Below are 16,461 nucleotides of genomic sequence, written 5' to 3'. Positions count from 1 at the left end.
GGGATAGAGAGAGAGAAAGAGAAGGGATAGATAAAAAGAGAAAAAGAGAGGTGAAGCACTACTGGCCGAAGACTGAAAATTGATCCAGAACAATTATTGTGCAAATTACACTGTAGTGAGTAAATATAAAGGAAACTGAAGACAAAAGGGGGAGAGGGGAAGGGAGAGAGAGAGGGAGAGAGAGAGGGGAAGGGAGAGAGAGAGGGGAAGGGAGAGAGAGAGGGGAAGGGAGAGAGAGAGGGGAAGGGAGAGAGAGAGGGGAAGGGAGAGAGAGAGGGGAAGGGAGAGAGAGGGGAAGGGAGAGAGAGAGAGAAAGGGAGAGAGAGAGAGAAAGGGAGAGAGAGAGAGAAAGGGAGAGAGAGAGAGAAAGGGAGAGAGAGAGAGAGGGAGAGAGAGAGAGAGAGAGAGGGGAAGGGAGAGAGAGAGGAAAGAGAGGAAGGGAGAGAGGAAAGAGGAGAGAGCGCGAGAGGAGGAGGAGAGAGCGCGAGAGGAGGAGGAGAGAGCGCGAGAGGAGGAGGAGAGAGCGCGAGAGGAGGAGGAGAGAGCGCGAGAGGAGGAGGAGAGAGCGCGAGAGGAGGAGGAGAGAGCGCGAGAGGAGGAGGAGAGAGCGCGAGAGGAGGAGGAGAGAGCGCGAGAGGAGGAGGAGAGAGCGCGCGAGAGGAGGGGTGGAGAGAGCGCGCGAGAGGAGGGGTGGAGAGAGCGCGCGAGAGGAGGGGTGGAGAGAGCGCGCGAGAGGAGGGGTGGAGAGAGCGCGCGAGAGGAGGGGTGGAGAGAGCGCGCGAGAGGAGGGGGAGGAGAGAGCGCGAGGAGAGAGCGCGGAGAGGGGAGGAGAGCGCGCGAGAGGAGGGGGAGGAGAGAGCGCGCGAGAGGAGGGGGAGGAGAGAGAGAGAGCGCGCGAGAGGAGGAGGAGGAGAGCGCGCGAGAGGAGGAGGAGAGCGCGCGAGAGGAGGAGGAGGAGGAGAGCGCGCGAGGAGGAGGAGGAGGAGAGCGCGCGAGAGGAGGAGGAGGAGGAGGAGGAGGAGAGCGCGCGAGAGGAGGAGGAGGAGGAGAGCGCGCGAGAGGAGGAGGAGGAGGAGAGCGCGCGAGAGGAGGAGGAGGAGGAGAGCGCGCGAGAGGAGGAGGAGAGCGCGTGCGAGAGGAGGAGGAGGAGAGCGCGCGAGAGGAGGAGGAGAGCGCGCGCGAGAGGAGGAGGAGAGCGCGCGCGAGAGGAGGAGGAGGAGAGCGCGCGAGAGGAGGAGGAGGAGAGCGCGAGAGGAGGAGGAGGAGGAGAGCGCGAGAGGAGGAGGAGAGAGCTCGAGAGGAGGAGGAGGAGAGAGCGCGAGAGGAGGAGAGGAGCGCGAGGGGGGAGGAGGAAGGGAGGGGAGGCGCGAGAGGAAGGGAGAGCGCGAGAGGAAGGGAGAGCGCGAGGAGGAGGAGGGGAGAGCGAGAGCGCGAGAGGAGGAGGAGGAGAGCGAGAGCGCGAGAGGAGGAGGAGGAGAGGCGAGAGCGCGAGAGGAGGAGGAGAGAGCGAGAGCGCGAGAGGAGGAGGAGAGGCGCGAGAGGAGGAGGAGAGCGCGAGAGGAGGAGAGGCGGCGAGAGGAGGAGAGAGCGCGAGAGGAGGAGAGAGCGCGAGAGGGCGCGAGAGGAGGAGAGGGCGAGCGTGCGAGAGGAGGAGAGAGCGAGCGAGCGCGCGAGAGGAGGAGAGAGCGAGCGCGCGGGAGGAGGAGAGAGCGAGAGGAGGAGGAGGAGAGAGAGAGAGAGCGCGCGAGAGGAGGAGCGCGCGAGAGAGAGCGCGAGAGGAGGAGGAGAGAGCGCGCGAGGAGGAGGAGGAGAGAACGCGCGAGAGGAGGAGAGAACGCGCGAGAGGAGGAGAGAGACGCGCGAGAGGAGGAGAGAGAGGGGGAGCACGTGAGAGGAGGAGGAGAGAGAGCGCGAGAGGAGGAGGAGAGAGAGCGCGAGAGGAGGAGGAGAGAGAGCGCGCAAGAGGAGGAGGAGAGAGAGCGCGCAAGAGGAGGAGGAGGAGGAGAGAGAGAGAGCGCGAGGAGGAGAGAGAGAGAGAGCGCGCGAGAGGAGGAGAGCGAGAGAGAGAGAGAGAGAGCGCGCGAGAGGAGGAGAGAGAGAGAGAGAGCGCGCGCGAGAGGAGGAGAGAGAGAGAGAGAGAGAGAGAGCGCGCGAGAGGAGGAGAGAGAGAGAGCGCGCGCGAGAGGAGGAGAGAGAGAGAGCGCGCGAGAGGAGGAGAGAGAGAGAGAGCGCGCGAGAGGAGGCGGAGAGGAGAGAGAGAGAGAGAGAGAGTGCGCGAGAGGAGGAGAGAGAGCGCGCGCGAGAGGAGGAGAGAGAGCGCGCGAGAGGAGGAGAGAGAGAGAGAGAGCGCGCGCGAGAGGAGGAGAGAGAGCGCGCGAGAGGAGGAGAGAGAGAGAGAGAGAGCGCGCGAGAGGAGGAGAGAGAGAGAGAGAGCGCGCGAGAGGAGGAGAGAGAGAGAGAGAGCGAGAGGAGCGAGAGAGAGAGAGAGAGAGAGAGAGCGCGCGCGAGAGGAGGAGAGAGAGAGAGCGCGCGCGAGAGGAGGAGAGAGAGAGAGCGCGCGCGAGAGGAGGAGAGAGAGAGAGAGAGCGCGCGAGTGGAGGAGGAGAGAGGAGAGAGAGCGAGCGCGCGAAAGGAGGAGAGAGAGAGAGAGAGCGTGCGCGCGATGAGGAGAGAGAGAGAGCGCGCGAGTGCGAGGAGGAGAGAGGAGAGAGAGCGAGCGCGCGAAAGGAGGAGAGAGAGAGAGAGCGAGCGCGCGAGAGGAGGAGAGAGAGCGAGCGCGCGCGAGAGGAGGAGAGAGCGCGAGAGGAGGGGGCGAAGGAGAAGGGGGAGGGGGCGAGCGAGGAGGAGGGAGAGGGGCGGGAGGCATAAAGCGTGATTTGGAGGCCCTCTGAACAATCATGATTACCGATTGTGTGTTATAATCTACCTGATAACAAAGCCTTAGTTTAAAACCGCTGAGGTATATAATTAATTGGAGACCGTGTTACAAGATGGCCGAAGATCGATTTCAATGTTATCTGCTGACGTGTGCATTAGCTGTTTCCTGGTTGTTGATCTCTCTACATCAGCTGACTAAGGTCGTGCACTTTTGCGGATGAGTGACAGCGGTATTGTGCGGACATGCGCCGGGAACGCTGCCAGAGCGTGCCAAGCACGTGGCCAGCTAAACAAACCAACCGGCACTTCCCCGTGGCCAGCTAAACAAACCAACCGGCACTTCCCCGTGGCCAGCTAAACAAACCAACCGGCACTTCCCCGTGGCCAGCTAAACAAACCAACCGGCACTTCCCCGTGGCCAGCTAAACAAACCAACCGGCACTTCCCCGTGGCCAGCTAAACAAACCAACCGGCACTTCCCCGTGGCCAGCTGTGCTCATGACGTCAGAGCATGAATGTGAGTGATGGAAAATAAATCGGATTTGGGCAGCGACAATTAGAATAATTCAATGGTTGTTTAGTGCACGAAAGTGATGACCAAAGTGTCTTATCAGGAATTTTCCAATTTGCCTTGCCGTCTAGGAAAAGAGGTTTTTTTGGATCAGATTTCAGTTAAACTGCAATACTGAAGTTGGCCCGTAGGTACAGTGGTTAAAATCTACTTCTCTTATTGCTCCCTCTCCAGCTGCTGTTGGGCTGAGACAATAAGACAGGAAACAACCATGTTTACAGTGGGACCAGAGATGAGCCACTGGTTTCATGTTACAAAGATGGTCACTTCCTACATGTGAAAAACACAACCGTTGACTCCACTGTGGTCACATGAGAAACAAGGAAGTGTAAGAAGTGAAAAGGGAAGCTCTTTCTGCTTTATACGACTCACTACTGATGGCTGCCTTTTTGAGGCTTCTGAATTATATAGGAGTATACTGAGATTATAAAGCAGTATGTAGCAGTACACTGGGAATATAAGGCAGTGTGTAGGAGTACATAAGGCAGTGTGTAGGCAGTACATAAGGCAGTGCGCTAGGAGTACATAACGCAGTGCGTAGGAGTACATAAGGCAGTGTGTAGGAGTACATAAGGCAGTGTGTAGGAGTACATAAGGCAGTGTGTAGGAGTACATAAGGCAGTGTGTAGGAGTACACTGGGAATATAAGGCAGTGTATAGGAGTACACTGGGACTATAAGGCAGTGTGTAGGAGTACACTGGGAATATAAGGCAGTGTGTAGGAGTACACTGGGAATATAAGGCAGTGTATAGGAGTACACTGGGACTATAAGGCAGTGTATAGGAGTACACTGGGACTATAAGGCAGTGTGTAGGAGTACACTGGGACTATAAGGCAGTGTATAGGAGTACACTGGGAATATAAGGCAGTGTGTAGGAGTACACTGGGACTATAAGGCAGTGTATAGGAGTACACTGGGAATATAAGGCAGTGTATAGGAGTACACTGGGACTATAAGGCAGTGTATAGGAGTACACTGGGACTATAAGGCAGTGTATAGGAGTACACTGGGAATATAAGGCAGTGTATAGGAGTACACTGGGAATATAAGGCAGTGTATAGGAGTACACTGGGACTATGAGGCAGTGTATAGGAGTACACTGGGACTATAAGGCAGTGTATAGGAGTACACTGGGACTATGAGGCAGTGTATAGGAGTACACTGGGACTATGAGGCAGTGTATAAGAGTACACTGGGAATATGAGGCAGTGTATAGGAGTACACTGGGAATATAAGGCAGTGTATAGGAGTACACTGGGACTATAAGGCAGTGTGTAGGAGTACACTGGGAATATAAGGCAGTGTATAGGAGTACACTGGGAATATAAGGCAGTGTATAGGAGTACACTGGGACTATAAGGCAGTGTGTAGGAGTACACTGGGACTATAAGGCAGTGTATAGGAGTACACTGGGACTATGAGGCAGTGTATAGGAGTACACTGGGAATATAAGGCAGTGTATAGGAGTACACTGGGAATATAAGGCAGTGTATAGGAGTACACTGGGACTATAAGGCAGTGTATAGGAGTACACTGGGAATATAAGGCAGTCTATAGGAGTACACTGGGAATATAAGGCAGTGTATAGGAGTACACTGGGAATATAAGGCAGTGTATAGGAGTACACTGGAAATATAAGGCAGTGTATAGGAGTACACTGGGAATATAAGGCAGTGTATAGGAGTACACTGGGAATATAAGGCAGTGTATAGGAGTACACTGGGAATATAAGGCAGTGTATAGGAGTACACTGGGAATATAAGGCAGTGTATAGGAGTACACTGGGAATATAAGGCAGTGTATAGGAGTACACTGGGAATATAAGGCAGTGTATAGGAGTACACTGGGAATATAAGGCAGTGTATAGGAGTACACTGGGAATATAAGGCACTTTAAATAGTGCTCCAAGACCTTCGTATTCACACGAGAGAAGCTCATCTGAGGCAGCGAAGGGAAACAGTGTATCTATTGTTAAAGCAGAACAGTGGAACAGTCCCCAGGGAAGAGCTTTGTATTTTGTCTCTGGAGACACTTGATACAATCCCTCTGTCTCTGACACACACATGCGCCAGCCACGCCCACCCGCCAGCTGAAATCTGGTTGTTTCCTGGTTGTGTTACTGATAGTGACAGGGCCCCGGGTTCTGAGTGTCACATAGAGAGAGCTGAACGACTGTCGTCACTTACGCCTGGCGAGATGGGATTTTAATTAAACCCATCTGTCTTTATAGTCACTGAAGGGGATGTGGCGTGTGTGTGCGTGTGTGTGTGTGTGTGTGTGTGTGGGTGGATGGAAGTGAAAAACAAAATGCTACACGGGGATATCTGCATTATTCATGATGTCATAAATTGGCCAGCTGTAATCATTTGAAAGATGATTGGTCTGTCGATGTGTTGTACATTGATTGGTCTTGACCGAGCGTGTGTGAGCGGGGCGGGTCTTATATAGGTAATTAGGAAAGGGCGGGGTCGATTCATGAATTCTGTAATTCGTTCAATGTAAAATGTACATTTCCCAAAACCATCTTTTTTTTGTCTTGAGCCTGGTACTCAGGGAAGTGATATGAGGAATGTCCATGTGATTTTGCAGCTGCAGACTGAAGAATACTTGTAAAACAGAATCATGCCGTTCTACCCTGGCGGAGGAAAATACAATTCAAGCATTAACTTTTGTTTTTGTCTAGTTTTCAACGTCTATCCATCCCTGGCTTTTAACATCTCTCCTTCGGCCCGTTCTAAATCTTCTATCGGTTCATCTTGCATGTTTGTTGTAGATAATAAGTACGCCCCGGCGGTCACCCTGAATGGACACATCTTTATTCTGGGAGGAGCCTATGCCCGGGCCACCACCATCTATGACCCAGACAAGGGAAACATCAAAGCCGGACCTAATATGAACCACTCACGACAGTTCTGCAGGTAAGAACCCATATGAACCACTCACAACAGCTCTGCAGGTAAGAACCCACATGAACCACTCACGACAGTTCTGCAGGTAAGAACCCATATGAACCACTCACAACAGCTCTGCAGGTAAGAACCCACATGAACCACTCACGACAGTTCTGCAGGTAAGAACCCACATGAACCACTCACGACAGTTCTGCAGGTAAGAACCCATATGAACCACTCACGACAGTTCTGCAGGTAAGAACCCATATGAACCACTCACGACAGTTCTGCAGGTAAGAACCCACATAAACCACTCACGACAGCTCTGCAGGTAAGAACCCACATGAACCACTCACGACAGTTCTGCAGGTAAGAACCCATATGAACCACTCACGACAGCTCTGCAGGTAAGAGATAAACATGAACCAGTATGAACCACGTTGGGGGTCAGTATGAACCACCACTATAGATGTTGAATTACAAATGTCTCTGATCGTGTAGATCTCACCGGATCCACAGGAATCCTGCAGGAACACTTGAGTTGGTTGTCAGTCTACCAGGAGTCTGGATTTTTCTGACTGAACTGAGATTCTAGTCCTAGTCCCTGTCTCAACTCCCCAACTCTGGCCTAGTGTATAGGACCCACCTGAGACAGAGACTCCTAAATGCATTTAGGGAGCACTTCCAGACATATCTAAGTCTACCTAGTAAATGTACAACATCACCCTGTCAGAATTATTGATCAACTATTCTCCCACACACGGCAGCTGCTTTCAGTTTACTGAATAAGACTGATGCTAGTTTAGTGATCACACACAGACCGATGCACGTACACTACACTCTCACTCAGCCAGCCCCATGCACCAGCAGTCATTATAAACTAATGCGGACACTTCATTTTTCCTTTTCCCTGGCTGAATTCTCCTTGTTTATCTTTAACAGCCCAGTTAGGCTTTAGCCAGCACTGTGTCCCATCTGGATCAGCTTTCCTTTTTCCTTCTGACTGGATTGACTCTTTATGTAATAATCTCATGGGTCCCATCAGTGATTGTGTGTGTGTGTACCTTATGTAAACAGAGATCGAGCCAGCCCCCAGTGAGATTACAAAATTGTAATCAGCTTACAGGCAAAGTTTTAATCCTTCCTCCCTACACACAGTCCTCTGTCTCTGTTCCTCACATCAAATGAGCACATTTGAAAATATATTTTTTCATTCCTTTTTCTCCCTCTGCAGAGTTCATTATTATCTCTCTTGGAAAGCGATGTCATGTTGAGAGAATGTCAGTAATTTTCCCTCATAGCAACAATTTCAGACTCATTGTCTGCCTTTCTCCATCTCTGATGTTTAATGAATATTTCCACCTTGAAGAGGATAGTTAGCCATGTTAGGCCAAACCTTGCTGTCTGAACACTGTCTAGGGAAATGTAATTTACTGTTAATTACCTAACATGGACAAGGAACACCATAACAAGAAATAAAATGTTTTCGCTTAAAGCTGAGATGCGCATAAGTTGAAACGGTGCCGCTGGTCAGCCCCAGGCACATTTGTTTTTGAAACGGGGCAGAGGAGCATCCTGCTAAAAGATCTTCATGGTGGCTATATACTGCTGTACTATCACGTGTGAATGATGCTCGAGGGAATTAAACAATGTTCGTTGTTTGAGGTAATGTCTTTATGTCGCAAACTGACGTGGCAGTTTCACCGCTACGGATTCCATCTTTAATCTATATGTTGTCATAGAAACTAGATGATGCATCTCTATGGATTTATTCCTGGACATGTTTTGATCATGAATGACAATTAAAATGAACAACTTTGATCTATGCTTTGTTTGTTTCTCTCTGCAGTGCGGTGATCCTGGATGGTAAGATCTATGCGACGGGGGGCATCGTGAGCAGCGAGGGTCCTGCCCTGGGTAACATGGAGACCTTTGACCCCCACACTAACAACTGGACGCTCCTCCAGTCGCTGCCCTGCCCTCTCTTTAGACATGGCTGTGTTGTCATCAAGAAGTACATCCAGAGTGGCTGAGACCAGTTTCCATTTGGCTCAGAAGGGATGAATGAGTTTCCAGAAAGATGGCCAATGTGGCAGTTTGTCTCTTGACTACCCAGACCACGGCACTCTTAGAACAGCAAAGTTCTTCATTTAGTGAAACACAGATTTGACAATTATTGTTTCTTCTCTCTGCTGTGGACCTGGGTTGTTGAGAGAAACGAAGTGCCACGTTAGCTATGAAGCTTTTGGGAAACTCGCCCCTGACCGGTCTGGTTGGGACAGGACACTGTGCAGCTTTTGGGGGTCAACCAGTCAGCACCATCCAACTACAACACCCCCAGGACTTGATGCCAGCATTGTTGTCTTAACCCCCCCCCCCCCCCCATGCAGAATGTAGACATCTTATCTTGAATCACTCTGCCATGTTAGGAACTGGTGCCTAAGCTACTGTATGTATTATAAAGTGTAGCTTAAAGGAATTTGTCAAGATTTTGGCATTTAGGCCCTTTACCTACTTCCCCAGAGTCAGATGAACTTGTGGATACCATGTTTCTGTGTCCAGTTTGATGGAAGTTGGAGGTGCTAATGCTAGTTAGCAAACTACTTCTAACTTCCTTCACGACACAGAAACATAGTATCAACAAGTTCATCTGACTCTGGGGAAGTAGGTAAAGGGTCTCATTGCCAAAATATCCCCTCATTATATAGGCACAAGGCCACTCCAGACCAAAGCTCTTTGGTTTGATACAGTTATTTTAGTTCTGTCCCTTCAATTGAACTTGAAAGGCCCTTTGTGTTCCTGACTCAAGTATATTAAAAGCCATCCCAGTCTTTGTTGTCACTTAGTGTTTTCTGTTACGGAGATGAAATGTGTGTCCAAATGGGATGATTTGTTTGAGGACATTCCGTAGTGGCGTTAGGGCAGGTGTGTGTGTGTGGAGTCCACAGGGTTTTAGAAACATGTCAGGAATCAACTTCCAACTGTGATGAGAAAGATCAGCCTTGTTTTTCTCTGGATGTCCCCCCCCCCCCCGGTTTATAAGACACATTGGATACTTGGTCTCTTACTGGGCCAGAAAGAAGACTTAACTGGCAGCACTGAAGGTAGGGTGGCCCTGCATCTTGACATCAAAGACACTACAACGGGCATTTCTCCTCCACACAGTCAAAGCACAATAACCACCTGTGGCTCAAGGATCAAACTGTTTCACCGGCGCTACAGTGTGATAGAAATTGAAAGGCAAGGTTCGTAGAGACTGCATTCACGCTAAACGCTGCATATGTCGGATCAATCAGAAATTACCTTTACATTTCAGTCGGGCTACTGATAGCGCAGTGCCTTCAAACTATTCATACCCCTTGACCTTTTCCACGTTGTTACAACCTGATTGACATGTGGTATTGCGTGTAGAAGTGTTTAAAAGATGAAATGTCAAGTTCAGGAGTAAAAAATGTGCATGGGCGCGGTTAACATGATTTTTGAATGGTTGTTTTTCTTCCCACTAAGTAACAATGTGGAATAAGTCAAGGGGTGTAAATACTTTCTGAAGGCAATGTATATCATTGCGACCCACGAGCCCCGGTGTTGGGTGGGGGGACATTCTGTAAATACCGGGAGGAAATATGTATATTTTAAAACCTGATTCTGTATAAATGTTTTTAGAAAAAAGTGCTAGGTTGGACAAAAAAAAATTGTATGTCTGTACCCAAAATAAAATACATATACCACAATGGTTGTGTGGAATGCTCGTTTTCTACCGGAGTGGAGTTGTGGTCCAGCGATGTGCAAGCAACACCTTCAGTAAAACATTTCTTTACAATTATCGGTTGATGGTGACTCTTGCTAGCCAATCATCAAAACCTAATGCGCCTCTATACAAGAACGGAGTTGAGTGAAACAAGCCAGTCTGGATGCCGTCTTATACATAAAGCTTTGAGTGAATGGTTGTTTGAACCTGGAAATCACTGATATAAAATACTTGCCTTTCACAAACTAAGGGCTGGATTCAAACCGTCTTTTCTTACGATCGCTGCTTTCAGGGCCCCATTCAATCTGAAGTGTTAGATTGCGTGATGTAAATTCCGATTGAGCCAACATAGCGCTAATGCGGGAAAATTGTCTCTAAATTTCAATCACGCTGTGAAGATGAACTTCAGCGATACAGATTGAATCCAGACTAGTTACCTTAAGATCAATGTGCAAATTTTAAGGCATAACTTCTTCACAACCTTAAATAAAAGTAATCGGTTTCAAACCCAAAATGATTTCAGTCGTTTGACAGGTATGTGCACTGCAGAAATGAAAGCACTTGACAAATTATAATTTGCACCTTTATTCAAGTTTATCACAGCAGTTTATTTCAGAAATACAGTAAAGGTTTCATTTAAAATAACACACTTAAATGGGGAAAATGTTCAATACACTAACCTCAAAGAAATTAAACATGGTGATGCTACAGAAAAAAACCATACTAAATGAATCCCACCCAAAAAGAGAAACTCAGTATTTCAGATAAACTTAAGTTGGAGAATTGCGCTCATACTGGACTAAATCGTTTAACTACCAGACTGACTAAAATGTATTGACGAGAGGATGACATTAACACATTTTATTCCCCAATTCTTAAAAAAAAAAAGTTGCCCCCCAAAAAATGCTGACAAACTATTTTACTTGGTTGCCAAATTGAGTCCGTAACACACAATTGTATTTTTTTTAAGTAAAAATTCCGATAAATCAACGTTAGCCTCGTCCAGTATGCCACAGTCCATAACCACAAAACAAGAAAAAACTAAACATCACCACAATGGAATAAGTTTAGCCTGAAGAAACCTGAGACACCTGTAACCTCCTTTATTCCAGAAACGCTCCAAAACCTGCTACCTCGGCACTAAGCTCATAACTTTGAGTAACAACTCTTCCCAATTTGTTAAATTTTCAAATATACAAAGACAGTTAATGGATATTAAGACAAACATGTTGAATAATTATGTTAATAAATAAAAAGAAAATGGAACACCACGAGAAAGATGAGTCTGCAAACACGTCGAGCTCAATGTAAAAGAGGAGATCGTGGTTAGATGGACAGAAGAATCGCAATAGCCTGTAAAATAGTGTAGTACGATCTGAAAGGAAAGCAATCTTAGGACGACTGTCTGCAGAACTGAAATATACAGTTTGACATTTGCTTGAACTTAAATGCTGTATGTTTCGTCTCGGCTCAAATGCAATAAAGACAACCAAACAGAAATGATGAAAACCAACCAAACAAACTGTTACCGCAGCAGCCACAGAACTTGTGCTGATGATCCAGTACCTTAGCAGTATGAGAGTTGCGACGATAGGTTGGAACATGGCCTAATACTGTTTGCACCCAGAAAAAAGTTTGTCATAGCATTAAAATAAATTAGGCTGAGGTAGCTTTGTTTCTCTCTCTGCAGTAGTCCAATGCTTAGGCCTCAAAATGCTAGTTTGCATATTCTTAAATGATTAACTTTGTTAAATCTTCACCCAGCGATCCAAGAGAAGGCAGAGGTGGAGTTAGGGGTTGGATCAGCATAAAGCAGGGATTTTGTTACAGCCCAATTGTGATCCAGACTGAAGACCATGTTTAGTTGTTTATTTGGAACAAAAGCCTGTACACCTAGTAGTTCTCCAGGACCTGAGTTGAGTTCGAACCCTGGTGTTAAGAATGATTTGAATGTGAAAGAGAAAGGGTTGTCTGTTTGACCCAACGGCTGACTGGTCAAAACATGGACTTGGCCAAGGAAAGCCAAGAAGAAAAAGCAATTGCATATATCTTTACCACAAGATGAACATGGATAGACCATAGCGGATTACAACCTTCCCACTGCCTTCAGGCGTAGACAATCCAAAAACAAAATGAATTAAACAATATGCTGTTCTAACCTCAACAGAATGGCCTTGTTCATCATCAGAAGCTTCACAACGCAATAACAATCCAAACATTGTTGCCAACGTATCGTATAAAATTGAAAAACGTCAAAAAAAATTCTAACAAATGCGCACCAAAACTCAGCACCGAATTGGGGAAATGTATTTATTTTGGGGAAAATTGGCACCACAATTTTTTTACCTCCGTCCACATGAAAGTAATAAAAACCCTACTGTCCTCAAAATCCTTCTTTACTTATTCCATTTGGGCAGGAAAATAGTTAACAGATCTGTTTCCTACTGTGACTATCCTGAGTTTGGTACTGTACAAGTGACCTCAATCCGCTGGTCCTGGGTCAGATATTATCCCCCCCCAAAAGGTTATAGTTGGGTGAACTGATCCTAGATCTGTGGTTAGTAAGGGGGAAATGCCTACATCGAACAGAGCAGTTGATAAAAACCCTTCTTTGAGAAATATTAAAGTTCATTGGGGGTTAAATAAGGCACATGCTAGGCAGTGCAAACTACAAGAAGTGTCCAATTAAATCGCTTCCAGTTAGTTTGGTGTGGATGGGAAATAAAAACTAGCAGGGCACAGCTTGTGTTGAAGAAAACGGACAATTCTGGACAGAGATGTGATTCAGCTACCACAAGCAGCACGTCAATCTGTTTGATACGACTGTGAAAAGCTAAAAAACAAACACTTCCTTAGTTTCTGTTGATGCATTCCAGTTACACGTTTTATTATTAAGGGGGATTTAATGTTTTTGTAATCGATTCTAACCACAGCCATATCTTTCTGTATCCATATGTAATGTATGGCTCTGATTCTGGGCCACCAGTGCAACATGAACTAACTGTATCGTCACGTTCAAAACATTTAATGGACATTGGGCGAGAAGGGTGGCTATTAGAGCCGTATCAATTATATGGATTGATTAGAGCCAGATGCTAATCAAACCAGGCTGTTTGAATGACTCAGTATGATCTGTAAGCTGTTGTATCTATGAGATGACTGGCCTATGATGCTGATTCAGTACAGTACTGAGAGGAGATGGGCTCAACAATGGTAATGAAACAGGAGACTGCCTCAACCTCCTAGCTAACTGCACACACACTGCTGGTGACAATCTGTGCCTGGGATTACTGTGTGTGTGTGTGTATATAACTAAGCACATATGTAGTTTTCATGTAGTCTGTGTGTGTGCTCAGTTCAAAAGTAGGCCGTATTGAGATATGACATCACCCAATCTGTTTTGTTGGTCAGTTAGTTTCGCAGTTACTCCCCAGAGCCCCATGGATTAGGATAGCACCTGAATAGCACCAGCGACACCCCTTTCACCATTCCTGTGTATGTCTGTGTGCGCATGTCCATGAGTCCGTTTGGTTGTAGACTGGGTCTGGGTCCGACCAGGGTACCTGAGACTATAGCACCATAGAAAGTCTCCTCTTTTTCTCCTTGGTCTTTATTTTTCCTTGTTCTGTCGTTTACGTTAAGACCAGGGCTATGTATTTGCTCTGTGTATAAGGACTTGGCCCAAAGGCTGGTCTCTGTCCCTCTCGCGTGTGTGTGTGTGTGTGTGTTCAGAGTCTAAATCAGGGTCAACCTGACTGTCTCGCTGAGTCTCACAGGAATGTAATGAAATTCTGGACTTTCCTCTCCATCTCCTGAAAAAACAGAAAAACAAACAGGTCAGAATATACGGTCTGTATGAATCACATCTGTTACACTGTTACCACTGAAACCACAAGCTTACTAATAGGTGCTCAATGAATTCACATGAGCCATGTTGGCACCAACAATTTAATTGTTATTCTCAATGTCATGAACGTGAGTAGTACATGCCCAGGGGATGAGGGGAGTTACCTCTATACAGCGTAAAGCTCCAAGACCTGGTGAAAGGTGCTAGAAAAAGTCCACCCATTAACTTTACACAGCATCTGAGAAAATCCCAGAAAGCTTTACAAAGACATAGATGAACATACCTGCTTTTAACACCTGTGTGTGTATGTTATCGGCTGCCCTGCTTTTAACACCTGTGTGTGTTATCGGCTACCCTGCTTTTAACACCTGTGTGTGTGTGTATGTTATCGGCTGCCCTGCTTTTAACACCTGTGTGTGTGTTATCGGCTGCCCTGCTTTTAACACCTGTGTGTGTGTGTTATCGGCTGCCCTGCTTTTAACACCTGTGTGTGTGTGTGTGTATGTTATCGGCTGCCCTGCTTTTAACACCTTCTGGTCCTGAGGTGTTAGAAAGATGCCTGCTTCTCTCAGCTCTGTGGCTTACAGTCCTCACACCCCGTCACTGTGAAGCCCTCTGTATGTGCGCACACTCCCTTAAAAAGACCTTCGCTTGAAAAACGAGAAAAAAGCATCAATAGATCTGTTTGTCCATCTTGAGACGCCGTAGCCAGAAATCATCTAAGATAATTTAAGAAATCTGTCATTAACTTTGACGTTTTTGCAGAGAATTTAGTATCTCTCAAGTGGAAAAAATGTGCTTAAATGATTTGTCTCTCGTTGAATGACAAACACTTAATTGAAGAGTCCCTACTTCTGACCGATCACCAACCAACTGGTGTAGACTTCAGCTACCGACTTCGGCTTGCCTCTGGAAAAAACATGTGCACAAACAGCCAGGGGAAAAAACCTTGCCGAAGACGAACAAACTTCAAACCTGACCAAATATTGTCAGAATATATGGCCAAACTGTTTTGAATGGGAACCATGGGAACACCTTGACATACACCTCAACACACACACACAGACAGGTTGACCTTCCGTAGCGTACAGACTGAACTGAATGCTCCAACAGCTTCTCACTAACCATGCCCAACAGCTCTGAAACACACCTTACTGCCCTAGGTTGAGGTAGGCATCAATGGAAGATGGCATCAACTTGATATCAATGCGCCATGTGCACTCAAATCTCCACAAATGTAAAACATGAACACTGGTCTCAAACAATCTCTCAAGCACAAGCCCACATGCTAGTGAGTAACCAGCTAATCTTATATTTCAAGTTTAGCCAACTTGAATCTATTTGAATTGTTATGAACACACCATTCTGTCAGTCTCCAACAGTTTCTATAGCAGGCCAGCCTTTACACTGTGTTCAGATCAAATGGCCTACCTTAACAGTCTGACTAAACTGCTGTTAACGGTACGACAACGTCACGCAGGGCAGAAACGGACAATTTACAGAGTCAATGTTCATTAACACTTCCATTTTTAGTAGGGTCTGCTCTGTTCTAAATGTTGGAAGTTGAGACATAAAAAGGGTATCAGTAGAAAGATTAACTTCTCTATTACAGTAAAATAATATGTATGTGTTTTTGGTGTCCATATGAACCATTCTGTTGGACCAAACCTCAAATGCAAATAGCGAGTTGAAACTGCTTATTGTCAGAGTGGAAGAAGTGATCTTTCGTCTTTGTTGTTGTGAGTGGCAGGGGGAGGGGCTTGGTGTGTGGGAAGGTGCACAGAAGAAGCAAAGGAGATGAGACCAAAAAGACAAACGCTTATAAAAACAAGAAAAATATGTTAAAACCTTGATTCTTGTGATACAGGCATTTGGATCATTGCGCTAAAACAAATTCAAATTAATTTGATATATCACCCAGCCCTAACATTTCATTTAGTCTCCCCATGCACATGCAAGATGAAGGACGACAACAACAGACATCTTATACCAACACACAGTGTGTTCTAAAGGGCGAGGGGGTCAGTCTGCTCTAGGTGGCTGGGTTTGAGCTGTAGACATGCCTGATCTGTTGAGCAACCGTGTTAACAGAAACCACTCTGGTCCCTGAACAGGAGAATCACTGACCAGGCATACAAACAACCCTCCTCTCTCTAGCGGCCAGCCTGTCCACAGCAGCACCCTGCTGTCCTGGTTCTGACAGCACTAGCCAGAGACATTTCGATATGCCTCTAGTTAACACAACGCTGGCTACTCTCTGTAACACTCACTATGAGTCAGACAATGTTAGTTGTTAGGCCTAGTAGCCTTCAGTCTCACCATTAGCTTTCAGAAACCAAGCACACATCTACCGCAGCAGAGTATTTGAAGGGTGAAATAAACTTGTCTGTAGCTACAGTGCCTTCAGGAAGTTCACACCACTTGCCTTTTTCCACATTTTGTTTTATTACAGCCTGAATTTTAAATTGATTACATTTAGATTGTGTCACTGATCTACACACAATAACCCATCATGTCAAAGTGGA

At 46.8% G+C, this 16,461-nt stretch overlaps 2 protein-coding genes across 5 annotated transcripts in view; one reads left to right on the top strand and one right to left on the bottom strand.

Annotated features, from left to right (window-relative positions):
• LOC106608047 (kelch-like protein 29) overlaps positions 1-10,072 on the top strand; it is a 418,259-nt gene extending 408,187 nt beyond the window's left edge. For 2 of the 3 annotated variants that reach the window (XM_082976981.1, XM_082976982.1), the window contains 2 exons: positions 6,224-6,368; positions 8,191-9,172. In XM_082976981.1, coding sequence (XP_082833107.1) covers positions 6,224-6,368; positions 8,191-8,374 — 329 coding nt within the window. In that variant the 3' untranslated portion in view covers positions 8,375-9,172. Of the gene's footprint in view, positions 1-6,223; positions 6,369-8,190 lie in introns of all 3 variants that reach the window. The other variant, XM_082976980.1, reaches the window with a different exon arrangement.
• A 586-nt stretch (positions 10,073-10,658) lies between these two features.
• LOC106608046 (ATPase family AAA domain containing 2B) overlaps positions 10,659-16,461 on the bottom strand; it is a 139,451-nt gene continuing 133,648 nt past the window's right edge. For both annotated transcript variants that reach the window (XM_014205715.3, XM_014205714.3), the window contains exon 28: positions 10,659-13,901. In XM_014205715.3, coding sequence (XP_014061190.2) covers positions 13,860-13,901 — 42 coding nt within the window. In that variant the 3' untranslated portion in view covers positions 10,659-13,859. The remainder of the gene's footprint in view (positions 13,902-16,461) is intronic.

Source organism: Salmo salar, chromosome 06 (assembly GCF_965601325.2).
Source record: "Salmo salar chromosome 06, fSalSal1, whole genome shotgun sequence".
Classification (NCBI taxonomy): Eukaryota; Metazoa; Chordata; class Actinopteri; order Salmoniformes; family Salmonidae; genus Salmo; species Salmo salar.
Note: the sequence above shows the minus strand (reverse complement) of the source record. Positions and strands in the feature narration are given on the sequence as shown.